This window comes from Lutjanus erythropterus, chromosome 17 (assembly GCF_056507025.1).
Source record: "Lutjanus erythropterus isolate fLutEry1 chromosome 17, fLutEry1.hap2, whole genome shotgun sequence".
In the NCBI taxonomy this organism is placed as follows: domain Eukaryota; kingdom Metazoa; phylum Chordata; class Actinopteri; order Lutjaniformes; family Lutjanidae; genus Lutjanus; species Lutjanus erythropterus.
The window spans coordinates 26,310,261-26,332,325 of NC_139333.1; the positions used below are offsets into that span (position 1 = coordinate 26,310,261).

The window sequence follows — 22,065 nt, forward strand, 5'->3', positions numbered from 1 at the left end:
GAGCTGTGTTTGGTGAGCAGGAGCAGCAGTGATGGTGAAACTGTCCGGACTTGTCACGGGTGTAACACACACTTATACCTTTTCCACAGAAACAGCTGGATAAACACATGATGCTAATTAAGGATTTGTTCCCAGAGTCAAACTGCTGCTTGTGCATTTTCATTCACAGGAAATTATCTGCAACATTAAATAGAAAAATATTTTAATTAGTTTGACCGGTAACACCTGTTTATCTATTTCATATCAATACAGCTGCTGTAAGGAAAGGTCTGACTGCATTTCATTTCCAGTGTTTGATTGTAACTAAGTACATTTACTCAAGAAGTGTAATGAAGTACACTGAACTATTTCCATGTTATGTTACTTTCGCAGGGGAAATTTTATTGTACTCTGCTGCACGTATATGTTTACAGTTGATACTTTTCAAAATAAAACGTACTTTACGTTTCAGAGTAAAAGTTTCTTTAAAAAAAACGTTTTTTTGTTTAGTTCTCTCTTTTTATTTAAAGCCACTTATTTTGTTTTTTAATGTTTGTTTTGTTTTGCATTATTGTTCTCCCCATTAGTCTCTTATTATTATCATTTCATCCTGTCCTTACTGTCTTGTTTGTGTACTCATTCTGGAGTGTTTGTTAAAAGATGAAAATAAATTAAAAAAAAATGACTGAAAAAGGTTCAATCCCAAATATATGATCAGAAAGTAAAATATGAAGCATTTTATAGATTAAACTACACAAAAGTTTATTAAGTAGTTAAAATAAGTTCATCTTCACCAAACGCAGGGAGTAACAGATTACTAGATTATGTAATCTGGATACAAAAAAAAAAAGATTTTAAACAAACAACTAATCAATTAATTGAGAAAATAATCGAACAATTTATCAATGATGAACATAATTGTTAGTTTCAGCCCTAAAACATTTCATTGGGCAAAACAGTTTCACCATATTTTATTTATACTGAGTAGTAATCAAGTTATTTTAAGGACACAACATTTCTAAGCGCATGTGTGTGTTGTGGTTAAAGAGCAGATAATTAATAGTTGTTGTGCTCGGATCAAAAATGCTCTTTCTAAACCACAACCCAAGTCTATTATAATCTTCCCACCAGAAGAAGTCAACAATGAGATGAGGCAACTTACATTCAAAATAACACAGCGAAAGACCAACGGCAGCAAATATAATACATATAAATAAACAATACACTAAATTACAACCAACACTGAAACTAGACAACACAAAATGTTGCGCACAATCAGAAATAAACAAAAAATTCAATTATAAAATTACAAGTAAAAAAAAATCTGAAAAACTTGCAGAAAAACAATACAAAATATTAATAAATAGAGGTAGTCTACAGTTTCACTTTTGAAGTTGTGTTTTTTTTTATTGTGGAATTTTCTCAATGCTGATATCAATAGTTTTTAGACTTGATGCTTTCAAAATTGATGATTGATTGATTTAAAGCTATACATCAATAAATAAATTTTCCCATCCCATAGAATTTATTATTTAAGGAAGGGATGAAGCTGTTACAAAAACACCATGAATTATATAAACATTTCCAACCAATTATAATTTTATAATAGTAAATAAACAATGAATAATTGTAAACATGTGAAATCTGGCCTCTGCAGTTGCACGCCGCTGCCGCCACAGGGCGCTGATGAGTCACCGTTCAGTGTTTTGATGAGCACCGGAAGAAGAAGTGTTAGTGTACTGGAGTTTACTTGTTGAATGACATTAGAGCAAAGTTTACAGCTTTTCCAGTTAGTTTCTCTGCTTGGGAACAGCTTCACCTTCCTCACCGTAGAGTCGCAGCGTTCCTGACACCTGACCGGCTGCTTCGCCCTGAAAAATGCGGGACCGAACGAAAGAATTAGGAAATGTGAGTCTGAAAGTAAACGGCTAACGTTAGCATTAGCTCGCTAACCTGCTAACTTAGCCAAGTCCCATTTGTCTGGCTAACATTAATGCTCTACCGTGACAACTTTGACCACGAAAGTAAACCAACAAAACTCGTTAAAATAGCGTTGTTTAACGGGTTGTGTATCTGAATGCTCAACTATAGGGACATTTTATTTCCAACTTCCGTTCCAGCCCTTCTCTCCATGTCAGGCCGGGGACAGGGCACGGCTGCTGGGGCTCATGATCAAGTTTGTTGTGCAGAAAATGCAAAGACCTTTTATGTAAACGGACTTTAGTTTGGCTAATTATATAAAAGATGTCAAATCCTTAAGAAACACGTATTCAAATATTTATAGTGAATACGCTACATGTTATCAAAATATAAACAGATCATGTATGTACCACCTTTAGCAAGGCTTGAGGGCAAAACTCTGGTAAATTTAGAGGGTAAAATTATACATTTATGAGACAGGTAAGATTATGCATGATTAAAAGAGACGACAAGTTCAAGATTGCTTAAATATAAACATAAGTGCTTGATGAGAATGTATATTGCTCAAACTATATTTTATGTCTGTTAATCTATCAGATGTTTGATCTATCAGCCTTATTCAATTACGTTTTTCTAGAAGGGCCAGATGTTTTTAAAATGGAAAGTGTCAAGGGGCTGAATATTTGCAATTCTTTTGGCTGTCCTGTGAAGTTGTTTTTTCCCTTCAATTTATTAGTTTACACAATTTAGACAAGATACATCACGTTCAAAAGTACAGAAGAAACTAAGCACCTTTGTAATCCTTGAGTAGAAGTAGTTTGTTGTTTTAATAAACAAAATATTGCCTTTAAGATCTTTTTTCATTCAGTCTGACTCTCCTAAATTCCCTTTGAAACGTCCTGAGTACAAACTGTTTAAAATAATAAGTGTGTTGTTGTTTAACAATATACATAACCAATGAATCAGATAATTAGCCTATTAATACTTAGAATGTTAGCAGGTTATTTAAATAAAATCACAATGATCTGCTTTTTCACATATTACAAATGATTGAAGGGTCAGATTGAGGTTGTGAAAGGACTGAATTTGGCCTATGGGCCTCTAATTTAGTACTGAGAATAGGCATCGTCTATGGAAATGTTCAGAGATCTAAAATGTCTGGCAGGAAGTTATAAAATGTTGGTCAGAGATGTGTAATACCAGTGTCCCTTCAAATGTAAAAATCCATGTACTTGGAAGATATTCAAAGGATTTAATAGAAGCATCGAAACAGATTAAACTTCTGGACTTTGGACTAGTTCAGGTTAGGAGGGTTATTGCACTGTGTTGGAAAAATATGGATGCACCACTTTGGAAATGTAGATAAGAGACTTTTCATGTTTTGTCAGTCTGGAAAGATTACCTTGCGCTTCTAAAGGCAAATGGAAAGATTTTGTTCAATATATGGGAAGCAGGGCTGCACAATATGGTGAAAAAAAGTCATATGGTGATTATTTTGACTGACACTGTGTGATATATCATATAATTAGTGTTACACAAATATACTGAAGAAAAAAAACCCAAGATGTTTAGGTCAGGGCATCTATGCAACACTACAGTACTTCATTATAATGATGTTTTCTCAGTTTTTGTCCTTTTCAAAAAATTGTGATTTGGTTCTGTTTCTGTGATTTGTATATTGCACTTGGCTGTATTTGGATTTCAGTGATACTGCAATAATTTGTGCAGCTGTAATGGGAACCATATATTGATAGTCATGAAAGATCAAAATGTAGGCTTTACTAAATTATAATTTATAAACTATGTAGCTAATTATTTAATTTTATTAGTATTCTGTCAGATATAAAGATGGGTATCATTAAGATTTTATCAAGACTCCTACTCTTACTTCTACTGCTTATCATAATTGATGTAATATAATGTACGGATTTCTGGCATCAAGCTGTTGATGATGTATGTTTCTTGTTGGGAAAATACAAATAAAATGTGGTTGGAAAAAAAGATGTACAGATCGTTAGACTAGAGGAAGCACTCACTGTATTTTCTTTGTTTATTTTGTCAACGTGACTGCAGAAGGCCGAGGATTCAGACGACGATGAGAGCAAAGCTCTGGTGATTAAACCTGGAACCTCTTCAGCCAAAGAGGAGAAAGAGAATGAAGCCTTCTTTAAAAAGGTGAAGTTTCTCTTAATTATATACAACTTATAGGTGACAGATTACCTGAGACCAGTTGGTATTGTCTGTACGTTTATGCCTAAAATTACAGATCTATCTTTTCTACATAGAAAGAGAAAAGTCATTTGAATGAGAAGCGTCATGTTTGTTTACATTGTTAAAATGAGGAAAGGGTTAATGCTGATGCTTCAAGACGAAGAAATTGACTTACTTTTGTCTGATACTTTTTCAGCTTTCTAAGTTTTGTTTTGTCAACATCTCTGTCTCTGCTAATCCCAGTGTCCTTGTACTGGGCAGCCATGATGAAGTCTTAATCCATGATTTGTATGAGTCATTTTCTCTGCAAAAATGGCCAAAATGCACCGGTTCTGACTCCTCAAATGAGAATATGAGCTAGTTTTTATTAGTCCTCTGTGATAGGGGATTGAATATTTTTGGGTTTCGTGTAATTGGTTGGACAAAGCAAGCAATTTGGAGACATTATCGTGTTGGGTTTCACGTAATTGTGATGCTATTTTTTGCCAAAGATCAAATTGTTTATCAGTTAATTGAGCAAATTATTTGAATTGTTTAAGCTAAAAAATGTTAAAAACATGTCAAAATGTCCTTTACAAGTTCCCAGAGACCAGTTTGTTGACTTAAGTTTGCTTGTTTGACATATTTGGTTAAAAGATAAGGTAAATTATTAAGTTATACAGAAAAATTGTTGTGGTTTAATTTCCTGTTGATGTGTTAACTTTTATGTATGTTTCTGCCTATAAATTTAAAACTTCTCTCCCGCTCTTAGGCGCAAGAAATTCACGAGGGGCTGCAAAGTCTCAAAAAGATGGTGTCTGAGCTTGAGAACAAGCAGAAAACTGTGCTGGGTGTGGCACTGCCAGAGGAGAGTGAGTCTGTTTATTTAGGCCATCAGTTGGTCCAAATTCAAGATTCAAGATGTTTATTGTCATAGCAGATTTATTATACAAGTAGTATAATGTGGAAAACTTTGGTTAGGATACTTCATTTAAAAAAACAACAAGAAAACAGTGACTCGACAAAAATACAGAAGAATACCAATAAAAAATAAAATATACAGTTGAGGAGAAAGATGTGCATTTATAAGAATATACAATAAAATCTGGGACACATTCATATAAAAGCAGTTGTACATGAAGTGCAAAACATGCCTGACAGATGGGACATTCAGACCGTTTGAAACATGTCTGACTTCATGTTCTGAGTATGTTGTTGTCTTCTCTTGTCAGGTATGAAGAAAGAGCTCCAGACCCTCCGAGAGGAGATCAAAACGCTGGCGGGTCAGATCCAGAGAAAACTGAAGAGTGAGTACTGAGGGAGAACAAGTGGAACACTGTGTTTGTTTTTGTTTTGTTGAAACTCATCGTTTATGTTTCCACAGGTATTGAATCAAAGAAGGGAGAGGAGGATGGAAACTATGTGCCCATAAACATTCGGATGCAGCGGACCCAGGTTGACTCTTTACTTCCTCGTCTGAAGTTGTAATAACTTGAAGGATATTATTTGTAGATTTAATTTTAAATTTCCATCGTCCCGTTAGACCTCGCGTAAATAAAAAATCCTCCATAGCTGCAGCTGTTTTATTTCACTCATAACTCACTCAGGAAAAAAATGTCTTTTGTAAACTGAAACAGATCATTGTGAAATAAATTTCAGTGACTTTGAAAAAGCTGGTTTCACGATATTTTCACTTATCCTGTAAATATGCCACAGAGTCAGAGTATCTGTACTCAGTCTGCGCATGCTCACCTAAATAAAAACAAAACGACCAAACAAAATCACAGAGATGCTGATTCACCTGGAACTAATATTTTCACATGACCTCTTTGTTTGACGAAATATAGCAGGAAATGTGCAGCAGAAGTTTTACTTTGCAAATTACGGACACGGACGACGTCCACAATTACAGATTAGTAGAGGTCCCCAGGTGATACTGGGGCTTAATAAAACAGTCCTGCAGTAAATCCTACATTTATGTTCAGAATTGGATTGAACTGTTTTAAGCCCCATTCACATGGGACCAGTATTACATGCTGCATGAAACACAGATGTGGGGGGCAGTTTCTAAGTCACGAGGTCCCCTGGTAATACTAGTCCTATGCAAACAAGCTTATAAAGATGTTTTCATTCAAGTGTTTGATTGTGTTGGAGGGTGTAGTTTGTGGTGCTGTTGAACACCGCTCTAAAACTTTCAGCAAAAACTGAACGTTATAACCTTCATGAAGGGAGGATTTATTGCACGACTGTTATATTAGAGTGTATTAGTTTTAGCTGGCTGTACCTAATAAACTGACAATTGAGTTTATATTCATATAGTGACCAAAAACACAGATCAAGACAGAAGAATTTGTACATATCATGTTATTGATAAATGAGTTAAGTTGCTTGTGTTTGCACTTTTATCCTTGACTTCAGGTTCAGCTGCCACACAGTAAAACTGCAGTAAAGTGACCGAATTCTTTCCTTCCCTCCAGCACGGCGTCCTGTCCAAGGAGTTTGTGGAGCTGATGGGTCACTGTAACACCATCCAGGCCCAGTACAGAGACCGCAACGTGGAGCGAATACAGAGGCAACTTAAGATCAGTGAGTACAAGAAGCTCGGCTGTGATTTGTTTGTCTGCTGGTTCGGGGTTTGTGGTGTGCGGTCCTCTGCAGGGAGATCACAGCTGCACCGATCACTTCCCTAATCGCTGCTTGACCGTATTGCCCTACAGGAGAAAAATGCAGCAACTTCATTGACATTGAAGGTCATCCTTTGTCATGTGGACAAATATCTTCTCTCAAATGTGTTTTATTTTGGAGAAAATAGAGGATTGAAATTACACTAACTGCAAAAAGCCGTAGAGGAACCACAGCAAACCAGCGTAACTTCAATTACTGTACTGAAAATAAAGAAATATGTCAAATGTCTGCATTATACTACCATATATAACAACAATATAGAAAAATATTATCAGACTAAGGGTTTTATCATATTTCCATTGTTCTGCTTTTTAAAGCAGAACAATAACATGAATGAAAGTAATTATGGAAGTTGCTGCCTCTTGCTTTGGTATGACCCAATATTTTTTGTTCAGCTCTGCTAAAGCAGAATGCACTCACTTCTAAATATTATTAATTCATAGAAAGAATAAGCTGATATAAAGCTATAAAATTACCACGTATACAATTAGCTGCCTGCAACAATTTTGGCTCAACAACAAGAAAACTGTAATTTCATTTTTCTCAGTTCTGCACTCTGGGAAGTTGCTGCCTTTTTCCTTTGTAAGACAGTGTAGGTTGAGTCATCACGTCTCATGACAACTGTCACATGTCCTCTCCTTTTTCTGCCTCACTTTCTACTATGCACGCTTTAAACACCCATATTGAGCACATCAGCTGCTCGTCGAGCCTCTGCAGACGCCTGATAACAACCTGCTCAGTTCAATCAGGTGTGTTTGAGCAGGGAAACACCTAAAACATGCAGGGCAGTTGGCCCTGAGGACCAGGATTGGAACGCTGGTTTAAAAAACACCCAACATTTGATGCTTCGAGGTTCTCCAGTGCGAGAGTTTGTTGTTCCTCGTTACAGTAAAATGAATATTTTGGGTTTTGGACAGTTAGTTTAAAATTACGAGACACTTATTGACGTTCTTTAAGGATATTGTTACGGACACTGTCACTGTTTTCTGATGTTTTATAACTGAAACAATTAATGAATAAAACAGTTGCCAGAGTAATCAGTAATGAAAGTAATCATCAGCTGCAGCCTGACATTGTAGTTTATTTGAATCAGTTCAACTACAGAGAGAAAACACATCACGCTTCACAGAACAGGTGGAGGAAGACTGAAGGTCTTCTTATAATTTCAACTCAGGCTGAACTTTTATTTTCAGTTTCTCTCCTGCAACATTTCTCAAAACATGAACGTCTGATGTAAAGTACTTCTCACTTCGTAGCTGGTTCCAACGTGACGGATGAAGAGCTGGATACGATGCTCGAGAGCGGGCAGACGGACGTTTTCACCCAAAATGTGAGTACATGCAAGATGAGACGAGGCCGTCAAACGTGAAACCACAAAACGCGCTGCCACACAGCGCTGCACACAGTGACAGTCACAGATGTTTTCCATCAACCACCATCTGGAACCAGTCTTGTAGACGCAGGAGTGACTTGAAGCTTCATGTATGAAATGATGACAGGTTTGCTCTCTTGTGGCCTCTCTTGTCGCTCAAATCGGACCACAGATTTGGTAAGCGTGTAACAGAAAATCACGTGCAGCCCCTTAGAGAAGCCTTTAGTGTTTCAGTAGCTCGTAGTGTGAAGAATCCTGCTGGCTTTTAAAGGGATAGTTCACCCCCAAAAAAAGAAAATTCAGTCATCTGCTCACCCTCATGCTGAATGAAGGTCAGGTTTAGTTTGTTAGTCCACAAAACACTGCTGGTTTTTCCACAGGAAAAAACAACGGAGCAGAATCTCCCAAACAATATAAGTGAATGGTGACCAGTTTTGAGAGTAAGAAGATAATGACTGAATTTTCATTTTTGGGTGAACTATCCCTTTGATGTGCATTCTGTCATAGACAGTGGTGGAAAGTAACTAAGTCCATTTATTCAAGTCCATTTTATCTAAATTTTTACTTCTACTCCATTACATTTTAGAGTGAAGTATTGAACTTTTTACTTCACTTCATTTATTCATCCCAGGTTTCCCACAGGGTCTGAAAAGCAATAAAAAATATTCAATTCAAAACTCTTGAATTTAAAGTAAAAAAATGTATTTTTTTCTTGTACTTCCATAGGATTATATAAATCTGGTAAAGTCATAAGCTGCTACACACACACACACACACACACACACACACACACACACACACACACACACACACACACACACACACACACACAGTGTCACATGGAGTCAGTGAAGAGCAGAAAAGCCTCAGTGAGGAAATGGTAAAATCAAAATAAGTTGAAGTTGATGACAGTCAGTACTTTATCAACACACCTGTTCTACGTATGTGAACATGGTCGTAACGACACGTCATCTGCTCTGTCTCTCTGTCTCTGTCTCTCTGTCTCTTGTCCACCCGCTTTGTTTTTTCACAAGTACAGCGACTGCCAGTTGTTACAAGTTAAAATGAAAGCTGTCTACATGTCGTCTGGTTTTGCTTAGTTTGCCATAAATCTTTAAAATGTGTCACTTTCTGATGAACTTCCTGTTCGATGAGCCGGCAGTACCTGCAGGAAGTGAATCACATCAGAGGACAGGATGAACATAATGACCAGTGTTCTTCATTCAACTTCACTCAGTATTTTGCTGTTGTAAACATTAGCTGTTGCTGCTCTAGAACCATTTGGTTATATTTAAAATATTCAGTTCTAGTTTTTAAAGTATAAGAATCCAAAATCTGAGTGGGTTGATCCCTGTAGGCAGGATGAATGTTAGTATTATAATGATTTACCAAATTCAAGTTTTCTAGGGCTTAAATCCGCGCTGATGCTCCTTTATATCTTTAATACTTCTACCATTATGGGCATGAATTTCTAAGAGGTATTAAAAAGGTCTTAAATTGAACTTGGAGAACCCTGGAGGCACCAGACAAACCGCTCTAGTTACTAGTTACTCTACAGATTAAAACTTTGAACAGTAAAACATCCATTTAAAAACTCACAACTCGTGCACTATATATATCCTCAGTATATATATATATATATATATACTCAGTTACTCCCCGACCCTGTCTATAAAAGACCATAAAAACAAAAGACAAAAGCAACCTGTTAGACAGTTAAAACATTTCAGAAAGTGCATTTAAAAACACGAAAACAAAAGCAAACAAATATAAACGTGATAGCTACAGATTATCTCAACAAGAAGTCGTGTATCTACTTTACTGTAAAGCTGCAGTAAAAAGTAACGCTGTAAATCCAGTTTTAAATGAGCTGACGGTTTCAGCCGACCTCAGGTATTCAGGAAGTTTGTTCCTCAGGTGTGGAGCAGAGAAACTAAAAGCTGCTTCACCTCCATTTGTTTTTAAGTCAGGGAGTAAACCTGCTCTGTGTTCAGGCCCGAGATCATTTAGTAAACGAGGATTTTAAAGCCCTGAGAGGAAGCTACTTTTTCTCACCTGTGGTCAAACACATCTGTGAATGTGGCTGAGAGGAACAACCGTGTGTGTGTTTGTGGTGTGTGGTTCCACTTCTCACTTCCTTTACTGACCAGGAGCTCCACGCGTTCCCTGAAGCCTAAACTGCATCACTCCTCATGAGTTCTTCACTGCTCTGTTGATTGAACAAACTTAGTAAAAGCATGTTGTTGACCGGAAAATAAACCAAAGTTTTACTTTTTGTGTGTACAGTCACACAGCATTTATAGCCAAGCTTACGCTGCCACCTGGTGGATTTCCCAGTTCACTACAAAGCAGTCAGTTGACCTGTAATAGCACTTTAACAGCCGCTGTAACAAAACAAAGTAATGATCAATAATCCTTATTGGTGACAAAAGAATGTGGTCATGACATTCCTTAAAAACACCTATGATGGGCCTACAGACTGTCTTTGGTTCTTTGGCTTCTTACAGAATTGATTATTAAATCAATCGCCAACTCTTCTGATAATCAGTTAAGATGTTTGAGTTGTTTTTTGGGAAAGGAAGTCAAAACTCTCTGATTTCAGCTTCTGAAATGTGAATATTTCCTGGTTTCTTTACTCCTTTATGACAAGTAAATTGAATATTGACATTTGAGGACGTCACCTTGGGCTGATCGCCATGTTTCACCATTTTCTGACATTTTATAGCAAATAACTTAATCCACGAATCGAGAAAATAATCAGCTGTTTAATCGACTGCGAAAATAATTGTCTGAGTGACGTAGTAACAGTCCTCAGCACGTCTGCACTCAGAAAAGAAAGACGGCAGCTGATAATGTTTGAATGTTTCCGTATCAGTAGATATCTAAATTCAGGTATTTGAATTGTGGATTGTGCATCTCTAGTATGTATGTAAAAATATAATTTACCAAGACTGTAAGATGCTGGAAAAGCTTGAAAATGCACCTTGACAATGTGTGAAAAGTGCTTGAGAAAAGGTGTAGAAACCCTACAGAGACATTTCTACAAACTACTCAAACTGTTTCATTTAAATGTCAAGAAAAACAGCAAAAAATAGAGAAAAGAGAAAAAATACAATATCAAACTTGTTTTTTTCTTCTTTCTTCTCCCGTTAATCATCTCCTCACCACCTCACATTTATCTGGTGATCCTTAGGAGGGACCCGACCCTTAGGCTGGGACATTGAACTGATGTTTTTACTTGATTTACTTGTAATTAAGTATTTTTACATGATTGGTGCTTTTACTGTTCCACCGCTGGTCGTAGATGAAACCCTGAAACCTTGTGACTGTTGGCAGATTTTTCTGTCGACCTTGATTCACCTAATAAACATCCATACTGTGATATTCAGATCCTGATCGATGCTAAAGCGACAAAGCAGGCTCTGAACGAGATCGAGTCCCGGCACGATGAGATCATGAAGCTGGAGAGGAGCATCAGAGACCTGCACGACATGTTCCAGTACCTCGCCATGGAGGTGGAGGCTCAGGTAAAAAAAGCGCAGGCTGAGAAAGTCTCTTGAGGCTCGTTTGGGATTCGAGGAGCGTCTGAATTGTGATCTTTTTGCCTCCTGCAGGGGGAGATGGTCAACCGGATCGAAAACAACATCAAACAGTCTTCCGACTACGTGGAGAAAGCCAAGGAAAACACAGGGAAAGCTGTTACATATCAGCAGAAAGCACGCAAGGTACAGTCTGGTTTCACATGAGATATTTAAGACACCATGAAACAGACACTTTACTGGAAAACCTGTAGTGGGCTCGGTTCCACCGCTGCCCGTCCTCTAAAACCAAATAGCTTTTCCTTCCTTTAACTGATTCCAGTGGCTCACACTTCCTGGACTAGAGTTTTCCATGTTTTGTGGCTAAGTGACTAATAGAGACGGCGTGTTTTGAAACTGGTCCAGGTTTGAGCGAGACCGCTGCAGTGGAGTCCTTATGGACGATTGCACATTATCACGTGTCTGACATTATGGAGGATCCCGACGAGCGTTTAATCCTCAGAAATGGGATTCCCAGGAATGTCCATGCAAACCATTTACCATTTCCTGGGAAATATAATAAGGTTAAAGCAGGAAAAGGTGTTTTAAAGTGTTCAGAACATATGGGAATATGTTTGGAAAATATGTAGGCCCAGTTTACTTTTACATCTGAACTAAAATAGTGGTTCCCAAACTCTTTCTGGCAGGCTTCCCATTCAGAAGCCAAAACAAATTCAGCCCTCTCCTCCACCCCACAATTTTTTATCAGTCATTAACAACAGTTGGGTATGAAACTAATAAAGATCTAAAGATTTTTGTCCCTGTCAGTGACTTAGACACAGAAACATGAGGAAAATATGGTCCAGGTTGAAAAATAAATAAATTAAGCTTTAAGTTTGCAGCTGATTCATTTCGCTTGTGTGTTAATTGGTCTTTCTGTCTCTCTTCTTCCACTGCAGAAAAAGATTTGGATCGCGATCTGTGTGGCCATCCTCATCCTCATCCTAGTCATCTCATTGGTCACCACCTTCGGCTCCTAACAGCAGACAGTGTGAGTTGGCTGTAGATTCGTTTCGCAGAAGCACATTCTGGGTTCACAAGTCCACTTTTATGTAAATAGTTTTCAGCCCACAGGATGTACGGGTGGATTACGTCAGTTATCATCCCTCTGCTTTTTTTTCCACATTTCAAATTCATATTCCTCTAACCTGCATGTCCTCCTAATGGGTCTTTTGTTTTAAAGAAGAGACGTGCTCTCTGTTGTCTTAACTCACACATGACTACAATCTCGCCTGAATTTCCACTTCCACTCACGAGGTAGAGCTGCTGGTTTATGGAAACCCCTCCCAGTCAGATACTGGTGCAAACACCAGGACAATTTGTGAACTGTTACGTCAGTGCCCCTTCCCCTGCTACATGAAAAAAAAAAAAAGAGGAAATAAGTGGCCTTGAGCAAAGCACAATGCAGTATTGAAACCCAACACTGGCGCTGATCATACTGTACTCAGGAAAAACTGTGCGTTGAATCTTGTTAAGTTGTTGTTTCTGGATGAATTGGAGACAAAAATAACAATTGTGACAGAGTAGGGCTTTCTTTTATAGGCATATATAGTAAATAGACTAATATAATTGTACATAACCTATATTGCTGGTGATTCTTTATGCAGATGATTTTAAAACTTGAAAGTTTTCAAACTGCCTACATGTAACAACTGTAAATAGATTTTGTTTTTTGTTTTTTTTGTGAAATAACAGCCCCCTCTTTTATTTTTATTTTGCAAAGGTGTCTCCACACTGCAATAAAAAGGCCCAAGGCCCACTTTTATTTGTCCTACCGGTTTGTATTTATGATTTGAACAATGTTGTGTAAGCTGCTACGAGGAAAGTTCTGCAACAAACACATGATGAAATCTTTTAATTTGTTTTTCAAAATGGTGCCTTCTCCTGTATGTCCATGTGAACAGCTCAAGATGAGAATGTGATGTCGTGCACTAACATTTTGTCAAGAAGGGATGGAGTGAGTTTTTAATTCTGTTTATACATGTTTGACTTCACATCGCTGTGTGCGTCTTTGCCTGACACGTACATATACCCTCGTAAGACTTATTTTTCTTCACTTGTTTGTCACATTGTGCAAAGCCTTTATTTGTTTTGTTAGTTTATGAACTTAAGTTTAATTCTACGGGAAAATCTCGCAGTGATGTGTTAAAGGAATAGTCTGGATTGTTTGAAGGGAGGTTTATGAGGACAGGCAGTGGACAGGGTCAGCAGCAAAACCTATTTAGCCACCTAAAAAAAAAAAATCAATATTAGTTTATGCTACATTTAGAATATTCTACCCACTTTACATTGCTGTCAGATTTGAAACCGCTGTTATATGAGCCAAAATCCACACTCTCCAAAGCAGCCTTTGGCAAAAATGGTAATTTTACTTGGGAGTTGCTGGTCTACTGCTGCTTCAGTCGGTTAGTTTGCGTTATTGTGCGACTTTGGTGAATCTGAGTTAACCCCAAAGTCATGCCAGAACAACAAATGATTACTGGTTTTGCCAGTAGAGTCTGGTTGCTTTGCAGAGTGATCTTTAGCTCGTATAACAGCGACATGTTGAGGACTGTTACTACTGATTGATATTTTTGTTTATGTGAGCCACTTTATTTTTAACATGCCTAAAGTTAAATTTTCCTGTTGACTCTGTCCACACCAGTACGCCACACAGCCCCACTTCAGATAATCCAAACTATCACTAAGTTTGATGCTGCAGGAAAATCCTGGAGAAGTGAAGTTAACTAACCAGACAACAGATTTACAGAGACAGACTGTACCTGTGCTGTGGTGCACAACATGACAAATCTGTAAAGAAAAATAAACCAGAACTTTTTATGTTAAAGTTTGTTCAGTCCTCCTCGCTCGTCTCCTTTTGAAACAGAAAAAGGCTGATGGAGGGCAGGTCAGTGACTTTGCTATTGTGTAATATTACAGCTGTTGAATTATGCATCACATTCATTTTAATATAGGTTTGTTTTTAAAATAAAATACTGCCATGTTCCATTATCTTGTTTTTGTCTTTTATCTTTCACTGTATGACCTTTCTGTTTACTTTGCACCTTATAATCAGAGCTTTAATGCACTTTCACACCTTGTAAGTTTCCCCATCGGAATTTTTTTTTTTTAAAGTAAATTATCACATGAGCCTGAACTTCACCCAAAATTCAACAAAATCTTCAACACAATGAAAAATGGCAACTAATTTTTGGTCTTTTTATTCAACTGTAATTGTCTTAATTTTTCAAGTAAAACAATGTGGAATTACAAGGGATCAAAGGAATGCAACAAATGAACAGAGACAAATCAAAAATAAGACCATCACCATAAACTACCCACCAACGCACCCGCCCCGAATATCACCTCTGCTCAAAGTAGCTTCAACAAGTCCAAAAGTAAATTGACAATTTACAGTCATCTGGAACTGTACCAGTAATTTTATTCACATATTTTGTCCAGGTATTTTTTTTTCTTTACATGAACGAAGAGCAATGAAGTGAAGGTGACGAAAAAATTCAGGTGAAAAATAATAAAACAATTTGGTTGCACTGATGCACAGGGTGCTTTTCTTGACATTTTCTGGGTGGGTTGTATTTTTTTTTTCTTTTTTTAATGTTTTGTTAGGATGGGTTTTTTTTAAATAACAAGAAGCTCAACACCTCTGCTTCAGGTGCTTCACAAGGCAATCTGAGGTTCAAACCCATTTGGCCAGAGAGGCACTCTTAATTTCAACATTTACTTGCCCTTTCGATATAAATACATAACAAAGTGGACCGTAACATTAACTGCTTTCGGGAAGTTTAGGAAAGTGAATTTGAAATTTTTTCCTGCTCCAGGTCTGAAGATGTAACGTCTCCGAGACAATTTGTAACTTTAATTAATACATTTTCAAACTGTAGAGATACATCGTGAGGTACTGGGAAGCAATTAATTGACTTAAGCTGATGTAAAAACTTATTACCACGCCACAATGTACTCAAAAGCCGAGGGCCACGTTATCAGATGTGCAAAATGAGAAATGCAAGGCTGGATTTTTAAAAATGAATCCGATGAACAGAAAATGACATGGAAAAAAAGGGGCCCAAGCAAAGACAAGCTCCAGCATAGTGCAGCAAAGATCACATTGACAGATCGGTTCTCTTCCTAATACCCTGGAAGAAATAATAAAATATGCATAACTTATCAACTGACTACAAAGAAACAATAGTCAGGACAGCTGACGAAATTCTCAAAACCAAACTTTCTAAAACCTCCAACTTACAATACAACTGGTCACTCAAAAGTTTTTAATGTCACACAAATGACTTTTCATTAATAACCCTAATAAGAGGGTGCTGTATAATCCCATCTTAACACATAAGATCTGAGTGTTCCAGTCTTTAATGATTACAGTACATAATGTGAACTAACAACTTTCCTGTGTTACCCTCTTGCACCTTTGTCCCCCCCTCGAGTCCCAGTGAATTCATCCACTGTACCATCTCTCTGCCTGTTTACGGACGCCACAATGATGGCGTCTCATTTTTTTGACTCTCAGTCCGGCATCCCTGAGCCTTCCCCCAGCTGACAATGGCTGAGCTGGCGAGGGGACCAGCTCTAATTGGAAAGGGAGAGGGCCCAAGAGGCAGGGGAGGTCCCCGGCTTGTGCAGCACTCAGTTCCCTTGCATTCATCGGAGTGCAGACAAAGCAGGAGGTCGTGACATGCCCTCGTATCGTGCTCTGCAACAACACTCTCGCTTCCATTTTTTCCCTTTGGCACTCCGATCATGTCTTGTTGTGACGGTGTTGACCAGAAGAGGAGCGGGTGCTTGCAGCCGGTGACCGGGCCTGCACCGCTGCGAGCGCCGCGACACTCCGCAGCACCCTGTCCGGCGTCCCCTCTGTTCCCGAACTGCTGCTCACCTCCTGCGAGAGCTTCTGAGACCTCCTGCTGTCCTGACGACTCTCCCTTTGCTTGCCCTGCTTGTCTTTTTTGTCTCTACTCTTCGCCCGCTCCGAACTGCGCTCGCTGCCAGATGAAGCGGCGCGGGACTCTCTGTGCTCTGTGTTTTGAGAGCTGATGCTGTGGGTACGCTGGCTGCTGTTGCTGCTGCTCCGGCTTCTGCTGCTGCGCCCCCCGCCGTCACCCTCGCCATCACTGCTCATGCTGCTGCAGGCGCTGTGGCCCCTGGATGAAGACTGTGTCTCTGCCTCACCCTCCTTTCCTGCTGATGACTTCCTGCTCCCCCTCTCCTTTTCCTTCTCCTCTGCTTTTGACCTCTTGTACTCCATTTCCAGGGGTGGAACCAGAGAACCGGGGCATTGTCTGGTGGAGCGTGGAGCAGGGCGGCTGGTCTGATTGGGTGTTGAAGGTTTGCTGCCACTGCTTTTATTATTAGTCAGGTTTACAGAGTTACTCTGAGGGGAGGCTGGCACACTTTTACTTTTATTCTTTTGGTTCTTGTCAGAAGAGGACGCAGCAGGAGGAGTCCCGGCAGCTTTAGCCCCCGAGTCTTTCCGAGTGGTGTGGCCGGGTGTATCCACCCTGCCTTTCATTGCGAGGAGCTTGGCGGCTGCATTGAGTGCCGAGCACCTCTTCCCCAGAACTTCAGGCTCAGGAGGCTGTGAGGGCGCGCTGTTTGTCTGAGTTTTACTGTCCTGTGACGGCTGAGATCCTGCAGACTTCCTGGTGATCCTGACAGAAGAAGTATCACTACCAGACTCTCCACCTGTGGAGGTGTTGGCGTTGTTTGGTGCGTTTCTGTCAGCCTTCTTTGTTTGCCGGCTGTTGCCCTTTTCCCTCTCCTGATCCTGTAGCCTGTGCTTGGCTGAGCGAGTCAGCCGGTGCTCCTTCCTGCTCTCACTGTTGTCAGAGTCCGAGGAAGAAGACGGAGACCTGGAACGCTTTTTTCGAGCAGAAGCGGTGGTGACCTCCTTCTCACTACCTTCCTCTGTCTTTTCTTCTTTGTTCTCCTCCTTTGCTGCTTCTGAGGTGACGTCTATTCGCCTCTTCTTTGTCGGATGTCTGTTTTCGTAAGTCCTCTTGTGGTGAGCGTGACGGGTGAGGGTCGATGTAGAGCACCCAGATGATGGTGAAGAGGAGCGAGCAGACTCCTGGCTACTCTGGCGACTGAGAGGCCTTTTCTGGATTGGAGTTTTCTGATCTTCTGTGGTTTGCTCTGCTGCTTGTTGCTTTGACTCTTCTTTTTGAGGGGCAGACTGTGTTTCTCCATCTGTTCCTGCCTCTTTGGTCTCAGACGAGCTCTCCACCTTTCTCCTTCTCGCCTGAGACTTCGAGCTTTCTTGCTTTTTGTCACTGTCCTCCTTGCTAGTCCTCGCTTCAGCTTCCACAGCCTCTACTGCCATTTCTGGTGCCCCATGCGGGGCACCTTTGGATGCTTTCTGTGTTGGCTCTGATGATTGTTTCTCAGCTGAAACACTAGAAGGAGCAGACTTGGGTGCCTGGGGCAGGGCCTCCGTCTTGGCTGGTGTGGACACCTCTTGGGAAACATCCGTGGACGCAGAGCTTTGCACCTGTGTGGAAGTGACTGCAGGGGTTTGTGTTGCGGACACTGGGGCAACTGTTTTGGTTGTGGCAGCTGTGGTTGCTGGCACGGGGATGGCTTTGGTAGTCGAAATTTGCGTGGTTGCGGTGTTTGTGGTAGCAACTGTAATGGACTTTTCTGGAGATGATGTTGCTGTGGTGACTGTTGACGATGGAGCAGGAGTAGCACCTGTGGAAGTTGTGACTGGGGATGGGACCTTGACAGTCTTTTCTGCAGTTGTGGAAGAGATAGTTGAAGTTGTATCTTCTTTGGAAGAGGTCGTTACTTGGACTCCCTCTGTCGGGGCTGACGTAGTTACTGTAACGGTCTTTGCCTTGGCTGTGGTAGTCACACTGGCAGATGTTGTAGCTGGGGAAGGAGTGCAGATTGGGATAGGTGCCGCAGGAGGTTTTGCTGAAGACGTGCCAGCCACTGAAACAGATGTTACCTGTGCAGCCACTTGAGCTGCTATTGTCGTTGGTGTCGGTGAGGTTGATACAGTTTTGGTAGTGACTTTGGTAGCTGTCACATTAGTCCTTGGAACTGTATTTGCAGCAGATGACACTGTTGCTACTGGTGGTGTTGTAGAAGTATTGTCAGACTTGGTTGGACTTGCAGTGGGAACTGTGCTTGGACTAGCTTTTACTGCTGCTGTCACAGTTGTTGCAGTGACAGAAGATGTTGAGGTTTGTTTTGGTGAAGCTGTAGGTGGGCTGGTAGCTGTGGATGAAACCTTTTGGGTGGATATTACAGAAGCTGGCGTGGATGTTACAATAGCTGGGGTAGTTGGGCTAATATCTGTACTTGAAACCTTTTGGGTGGACGTTACAGGAGTTGGTGTGGACGTTACAATAGCTGGGGTAGTTGTTGGGCTAGTATCTGTAGTTGAAACCTTTTGGGTGGATGTTACTGGAGCTAATGTGGATGTGACAATAGCTGGGGTAGTTGTTGGGTTAGTATCTGTAGTTGAAACCTTTTGGGAAGATGTTACAGGAGCTGGCGTGGGTGTTACAATAGCTGGGGTACTCGCTGAGCCAGTAGCTGTAGTTGAAACCTTCTGGGAAGATGTTAAAGTAGCTGGGGCGGAGGTTGTAATAGCTGGGGTAGTTCTTGGGGTAGTATCGGTGGTTGCAACCTTTTGGGAAGATGTGACAGCAGCTTGGGTGGAGGTTACAATCGCTGGAGTAGATGTTGTAGCTGACTGTGCTGAGGCCTGCGGCGAGTCCGTTACAGCAGTTTCAGTTGGGGCTGATTTAACTGTGGTGGTGACTGCTGATGTAACGCTTACTTTTTTTGATACTGCAGTAGTAGCTGTTGTGATCGTTGTGGCAGGGACTGATGGTGTTGGAGCTGCTTTGCCAGCCTTGGGGGATGACGAGACAGTGGATGGAGTGGTTGCAGCTGTGGTGGTTCTGGCAGAGTCTGGTCCTGCTGTAGAAACTACAGGTTTTGGCTCTACAGGAGCTTTAGAAGCTTTGGAAACCACTGGTGTAGGTTTAACACCTGGAACAGTTGATGTGATGGTGCTGGCAGGTGGCGATGGAATTGCGGTAGTGGGTGTAGCAGTGACTGGAATAGTGGCAGACGTGGAAAGTGTGACAGGGGATGCAGAGGAAACCTGGGTTGATGATGGGTCTTGGGTTTGAACTGTAGCAGGAGCTGAGGCTGACGTGGAAGCAGCCACAGGAAGGGGTGTGGTAACCTCAGGTGCAGGTGCAGCAGGTGATTGGACTAAAGCTGAGACTGAAGTTGAAGGTTGATCTGTTGTTGTTGTGGAGGACTGCGCTGGATTTAGCGCAGAAACCTTAGTCTTAGTGTCAGTTACCTCAGCTTTGGTAGACTGCGAGGCCTGACTTGTAGTGGTAACAGCAGCTATGGGGGCCTCTGATTTGTCAGGGGGTGGGACTGCTGGCTCTTTGTTAGCATCAGTTTTTGATACACCAGAAACACCAGTGGTAGTGGCGGTCTCATTTTTAGAGTTCTGTCCTTCAGTTTCTGGCACCGTTGTGGAGTCTTTACGAGGACGACCTCTCTTACGTTTTGGGGACAGAGGGGGGTTCCCTTCCTCAGTTGGTGAGGTGGGCTGTGCAGAAGGGGTTGCTGTGTTGTCAGAGTCAGGTAACCTTGGAGGAGTCTTAGGGGGCCGGCCCCTTTTTCTTTTCAAAGGTGCCACAACAGAGTTCACACTGGACTCTGTAGAGGTTGAAGTTGGGTCTTTGCCTGGTGGTACGTCCGTTTTTCTGGACTGGTTGGCTCCCCGTCCTCGACCCAGATGCTGCTGTTGCTCTCCCAGCTGAGCCGCCATGCGAGATTCAGTTTCCAACCGGCGCCGTACGGGAAGATTTCTCAGCACTGGCATGTCAGGAGAGAGATGGGGTGGAGAATATGGTGGATAACCTCTGACAGGCTGTGGTTGCACAGACGGACTTGGAGTAGAGTCTTGGTCCTGAGGAGATTTGGTAACCTTAGCTTTGCTTTCAGGGCTCAGTGATGTGTTGTCTTTGTTTGGTTCATCAACAAATCCAGCCGTGTTCTCCTCTGCAGTCGTCTCCTCTGAAGAGGCTCCACCTCCAGTGCCACTTCCTCGCCGCCGCCTCCTTCTCGGCTCTTTCTCCTCCACCACCGTGACCAACCTCCCTGGAAGTTTCCGCAGGACTTTGGCCGATGGGGAGTCTTCAACCAGGCCACGCAGGACTTCACCGTCTGCTGACTGACGCTTGCGAGGCGACCGGGAGCTGGTTGAGGGCGGAGACATGGCGCCGTGGTCTTCATCTTTTGACTGATGGTCCCCTGGGCAGCTGGATTCTAGCGATGACTCAGACACTCTCCTCTCATTCTCCGCCTCTTTCTCCTCTTTGCCTGCTTTGGGGTTCTTGCTGTCAGTCTCTCCAACACTTTGTTGTTTCCCTCCAGGGGGGGAGGTTGTAGGAGGGGAAGGCACTGGACTGGAATGGGAGCGGTTCGGTAAAGTCCTGGTTTTGGCGGCCTGGTGATCTCTGGCAGGAGATGAAGCTTTTGAAGATTTGGAGGAGTCTTGATTTCTGGTTGATGAGGAGGTTTTGTGATGGTCTGTGCGGGACGGGGTGGTAGACACAGTGTCTTTGGCAGCTCCCCGTCCTCTCAGACCACAACGGGGTCTTTCAGGCACTTCTCTAGGGGTCGTAGGCTCTGGCTCCGTCTCAGGCGAGGCCCCACGCAGCCGACCACTAGTCCTTGTAGAGGTGACAATCTTTTCCTTGTCCTTGGGTTTGCGGCCTCGGCGGGCTGGGGCTGGCTGAGCGGGCTCTACAGAGGCTGGTGTTGACAAAAAGTCGTCGTCGTCATCATCGGATGAAGCGTGTAGCTTCAGGCCCTCCTCCTTGGCCTGGTCCAGGCCCTTCCTGGCAGCCTCCACTTGCTCCTAAACAAACACAGGCAGAACAGATTTTTACACTTTCACAGAAACATAAATTTGTTTTCCCAAAGTCATATCAAGCATTTTTATGTTTTTGTTTCTATAGGATTGCAGGACTGGACAAAATACTTAAACATCTTACAATAAAACATCAAGCAAAAGTAGTGCTGTTAGGATAACATCTCTTTAATACTTGAATAATTGTTGCAAGGATCTATACCCCCTCTCACACATATACTGCACTTATGTTGACATCACCTGGAGGGGCTGTATGTGTGAACACAACTGTCTGTATCAGTTGCATGGGACAGTAAGTATTTAACCTTGCCTAGTCCAAAGTCCATGTGAGCAGATGTGTGAAAAAGCAGGTAATTTTCCAGAGGATTCTCAGCAAGTGAGTGGGCGTGTTGGAGAAGCTGCACAGTTTGTAAACTTTTAGA

General features: G+C 41.4%; 2 protein-coding genes across 5 annotated transcripts in view; one reads left to right on the forward strand and one right to left on the reverse strand.

The window, feature by feature from the left end:
• Positions 1-1,674: 1,674 nt before the first annotated feature.
• On the forward strand, positions 1,675-13,596 carry stx4 (syntaxin 4). 2 transcript variants are annotated; one of them, XM_084741701.1, is made up of 10 exons: positions 1,675-1,887; positions 3,973-4,074; positions 4,862-4,961; positions 5,322-5,396; positions 5,474-5,544; positions 6,567-6,675; positions 8,031-8,104; positions 11,536-11,673; positions 11,761-11,871; positions 12,624-13,596. In XM_084741701.1, exons 1-10 carry the CDS (start codon positions 1,858-1,860, stop codon positions 12,702-12,704), a joined length of 891 nt encoding a protein of 296 aa, XP_084597827.1. In that variant the 5' UTR covers positions 1,675-1,857; the 3' UTR covers positions 12,705-13,596. The 2 variants fall into 2 exon arrangements, with proteins under 2 accessions (XP_084597827.1, XP_084597828.1); XM_084741702.1 differs by having other exon boundaries at positions 3,976-4,074.
• A 1,529-nt stretch (positions 13,597-15,125) lies between these two features.
• The window catches only part of srcap (Snf2-related CREBBP activator protein), a 48,072-nt gene continuing 41,132 nt past the window's right edge, over positions 15,126-22,065 (reverse strand). For all 3 annotated transcript variants that reach the window (XM_084741700.1, XM_084741698.1, XM_084741699.1), the window contains one exon: positions 15,126-21,631. In XM_084741700.1, coding sequence (XP_084597826.1) covers positions 16,472-21,631 — 5,160 coding nt within the window. In that variant the 3' untranslated portion in view covers positions 15,126-16,471. The remainder of the gene's footprint in view (positions 21,632-22,065) is intronic.

What these genes read in the sequence shown, in the direction of transcription:
- stx4 (XM_084741701.1), top strand. Translation starts at nt 1,858, where the DNA reads ATGCGGGACCGAACGAAAGAATTAGGAAAT. An exon ending in GAACGAAAGAATTAGGAAAT is followed by an intron (nt 1,888 to 3,972) that starts GTGAGTCTGAAA and finishes ACGTGACTGCAG; the next exon opens with AAGGCCGAGGATTCAGACGA. An exon ending in ACAGAGGCAACTTAAGATCA is followed by an intron (nt 6,676 to 8,030) that starts GTGAGTACAAGA and finishes CTCACTTCGTAG; the next exon opens with CTGGTTCCAACGTGACGGAT.